General features: G+C 45.2%; 1 protein-coding gene across 1 annotated transcript; it reads left to right on the forward strand.

Moving 5' to 3' along the window:
• The first annotated feature begins 3093 nt into the window (after positions 1-3093).
• Positions 3094-4107, forward strand: LOC134221979 (uncharacterized). The gene has a single exon (XM_062701136.1). The coding sequence runs from the start codon at positions 3094-3096 to the stop codon at positions 4105-4107; it is 1014 nt and encodes a 337-aa protein (XP_062557120.1).
• The last annotated feature ends 234 nt before the right edge of the window (positions 4108-4341 follow it).

A 4341-nucleotide genomic window follows, 5' to 3' on the forward strand; every position in this document is an offset into this window, starting at 1 on the left:
ATGGCCATGTAAGGGTGAAATTTGCGACATCAATAAGTGCCCGAAACGGCACCATCGTTTGCTGCACTTCGAGCCATCGATTGAATCAAAATCGGACAAAATATCTACGAAAGCAGTAGTATCAGTGCATCGTCAGCCGACGTCGTCGATTCTTTTTCGGATTCTTCCTGTTACCTTGTACGGTAAAAGTGGTCAGGTCGACACATTCGCCTTTCTCGATGACGGGTCGTCAGTAACAATGATCGAACGGTCAATAGTAGAGGAACTGGGCGACGGAGGTAGAAGGGAATCGTTATATCTTCAATGGACTGGAGGCGTTAATAAAACCATCACGGGGTCAGAAGTTGTAGATATGGAGATTTCTGAAGCTGGAAGTCATAAGCGGTTCAAGATATCGGAGGTATATTCTGTAGAAAACTTGGCACTACCTCAACAAACGCTGGATTACGATGAACTGGCATCAAGGTTTGCTCATTTAACAAAACTGCCGGTGAAAAACTTCGAAGCCGCAGTACCAGGTATATTGATAGGGCTCACTAATTCCCATCTGTTATCGACCCTAAAGCTTCGGGAAGGAAAGTCGAGAACCAATTGCAACCAAAACTAGAATCGGTTGGGCAATATGTGGAAGTGTGCGGAAACCGGCAGCCGATGTTCAACACAGGCAACTGCATATTTGCGCAGTACCAACGAATACACTTCTTCATAACTATGTGCAACACTTTTTTGATGTCGATAGCCTGGGAGTAGCTGTGGTTCCTGCCGTAAAAGGACTAGAAGAGCAACGCGCATTCAAGATTCTAGAAGAAACTACACGTCGTACAGTCAGCGGAAAATTTGAGACCGGCTTGCTCTGGAAGTACGATTACATTGAATTTCCAGACAGTAGGCCAATGGCGGAGCATCGGTTCAAATGCTTCGAAAAGCGTTTGGCGCGAAATCCGAATTTGTACGAGAGTGTTCGTCAACAGATAGCTGATTTCATATCAAAAGGCTACATATATGAAGCGACTGCGGATGAGCTGGATAGCTTCGATTTACGGCGAACTTGGTTCCTTCCAATTGGAGTTGTTGTGAACGAAAAAAAACCAGGAAAGGTCAGAGTTGTATGGGACGCTGCAGCGAAGGTTGAAGGCGTTTCATTGAACTCAATGCTCCTGAAAGGTCCGGATCTTTTATCACCGCTACTATCCGTTATGTTCCCTTACCGAGAACGAGAGGTTGCAGTAGCCGCAGACGTCGAAAAAATGTTTTTACAGATGCTGATTCGTGCCAAAGATCGCAGTGCTTTGCTTTTCCCATATCGAGATTCACCAGATTTACCAATGAGCATCATGGTTTCGGACGTAGCTATTTTTGGTGCGGCATGCTCCCCAGCACAATCGCAATATATAAAGAACATTAACGCAGCAGATCAAGAGTTGGAGTTGCCAAGAGGAGCAGAGGCTGTAACGAAGCGGCACTATGTAGATGGCGAAAGAGGTGATTGAGGTACATAAGCGAGCAGGATTTAACATTCGAAATGGGATGTCTAGTGACCAAACCGTGTTGCAGAAATTAGGAGAGCCAAATCAAATTCCATCAAAAATCATGTTACCAGACAAGGAGGTGGGGTTTCAACGCGTGCTAGGAATGGCGTGGCTGCAGGAGGAAGATGCTTTCGCGTTTTCTCTACAATTCTGCGAAAGAATACGAAATCTGCTGGAAGTTCCCACCGTTCCAACAAAAAGACAGATGCTACGGGTAGTCATGAGCATATATGATCCTTTGGGATTAGTGGCTTCCTTCGTAGTACACGGAAAGATTCTCATCCAGGAAGTTTGGCGCACAGATACAGATTGGGATGACCTGATACCGGAAGAAATTGCGAAGCGTTGGGTTGAATGGTTAACAATTCTGCAGAAGATGGATGGTTTGCGCATACCGCGCTGCTATTTTCCAGGATATGATAAACACAGCTACAAGTCTCTGGAGTTACACGTCTTCGTTGATGCTAGCGCTCAAGCTTACGCGGCTGTAGCGTACTTTCGTATTTTAGACAACGGACGGATCAGGGTAGCACTAGTTTCTTCCAAAACCAAAGTTGCGCCTCTTCGAGCACTCTCGATCCCGCGTTTAGAGTTGATGGCAGCTGTGTTAGGAGCACGTCTGCGAAGAACGGTAGAGCAAAACCATACGCTGACAATACAGAAAACGTGGTTTTGGAGTGATTCGTCGACAGTTTGTGCATGGATAAAGTCCGATGTGCGTAAATATCGTCAGTTTGTGGCGTTCAGAATCGACGAAATTCTGAGTATTTCAAGAATCGAGGAGTGGAAATGGATTTCGACTAAAGTCAACATAGCAGATGAAGCAACTAAATGGGGGAAAGGTCCTTCTTGCAGTGTAAACAGCCGCTGGTTTCAAGGGCCAGATTTTTTATATAAGCCAGAAGAAGAGTGGTCGATTCGTTTTGATGGAGGGGAATGTGTGGACGAAAGTGACACGGAACTTCGAGCGAAAGTCGTTTGCAATCATATGATCGTACAACCAATAATAAACATTGAGCGGTTTTCAAAGTTTGAACGATTACAGCGTTGTATGGCCTACGTGTATCACTTTATCAACAATGTTCGTTCGCCGAGTGCTGTGTCTGCTGGCACGTTTGGAATAACCAGCGAAGAGCTACAGATGGCAGAGAGAATTGTGTGGCAAATTGCTCAATCTGAAGTGTTTCCTGAAGAGATGACAATTTTGAAAAAAAGAAGAGTCGACGAAAATGGTCTAGGCATGCAGCTGGATGCATCAAGCACTATTGCAAAACTTACACCCTTTGCGGACGAGTACGGGGTACTGCGAGTAGGAAGTCGCGCTGCTGCAGCCCAAGTTCTGTCATATGACGCAAAATTCCCTGTAATATTACCCAGGAATCATCGTATCACGGACTTGGTATTGGATTATTACCATAGAAAATATAGACATGCAAACGATGAAACTGTGGTAAACGAGGTGCGACAACGATTTCATGTCCCAAGGCTGAGAGTTCAGGTGCGTCTTGTCAGGAAGCGATGTAAATGGTGTCAAATATATAAAGTGAAGCCTGAAACCCCGAAAATGGGACCTTTACCTGCAGTGCGTTTGGAGCCATATGTGCGCCCTTTCACGTACGTGGGTGTAGACCTCTTTGGCCCATATTTGATCAAAATTGGACGTAGTGCGCCAAAGCGATGGGTTTGCCTGTTCACATGTCTCACGGTACGAGCCATTCATCTGGAGATTGTGAACAGTCTGTCAACTGATTCGTGCAAAAAGGCGATTAGACGATTCATTGCGCGGCGTGGATCTCCCTTAGAGATCTATTCCGACAACGGAAGTAACTTTGTTGGAGCGAGTCGAGAACTGATGCACGAAATCAAACAAATCAGTAGAGAATTGAGCAGTACATTTACCAACGCAAATACTCAGTGGCGATTCAATCCACCATCTGCCCCACATATGGGCGGGTGCTGGGAAAGGATGGTGCGGGCCGTAAAGTCCGCTTTAGGATCAATTCCAACTGTCCGCAAATTAGACGAGGAATCTTTGGCCACCGTATTAGCTGAAGCGGAGAGTATGGTTAACTCGCGACCTCTCAGCTTCATTCCTTTGGAATCGGCCGACAGTGAAGCATTAACGCCAAACCACTTTTTGTTGATGAGTTCCAATGGAGTGCGTGAACCCGAGAGAAGACCGATGGATGACAGCAGGATTTTACGAAACAGTTGGAATACGGTGCAACATACATTGGATAACTTCTGGCGGCGCTGGATAGTAGAATATTTACCAACCATAACACGGCGGACTAAGTGGTTTAGAGATGTGAGGCCGATCAAAGAGGGTGAACTAGTATTCGTGGCGGATGAAAATGTAAGAAACCGTTGGGTGAGAGGACGAGTAATTCGGGTGATTCCAGGCAAGGATGGAGTGGTACGCCGGGCTGAAGTTCTGACATCGGGAGGAATATTAAGGAGACCTGCTACGAAACTGGCTGTATTGGACGTGGATAGTTCTGGTGACGCCAATCCTAAAGATCTAGCGACACGCGGGGGAGGATGTTCGCCTAAACAGCCCTTTGTTCCGTTACCATAAAGTTAAGCGACCTCATGAAGTTCGACGGTCGATACAAGAACTAAAAAGTGTCATGAAGGATGACGGACAGAAGGATGGAAGAGAGGCAGAGTAAAAATGAAGAAAGAAAAATGTAAACACTATAAACAGAAAAAGCGGTGAAAATTTGAAAAGCTATATTTGGACTATATTTGTAAAATTAATTAATGAATTTGGAAGACAATTGAAGGCTAGAAATATAATTAAAATAATTAC

This window comes from Armigeres subalbatus, chromosome 3 (assembly GCF_024139115.2).
Source record: "Armigeres subalbatus isolate Guangzhou_Male chromosome 3, GZ_Asu_2, whole genome shotgun sequence".
NCBI lineage: Eukaryota > Metazoa > Arthropoda > Insecta > Diptera > Culicidae > Armigeres > Armigeres subalbatus.

Coding starts and splice junctions, on each gene's coding strand:
- LOC134221979 (XM_062701136.1), top strand. CDS start 3,094: ATGGGACCTTTACCTGCAGTGCGTTTGGAGCCATATGTGCGCCCTTTC.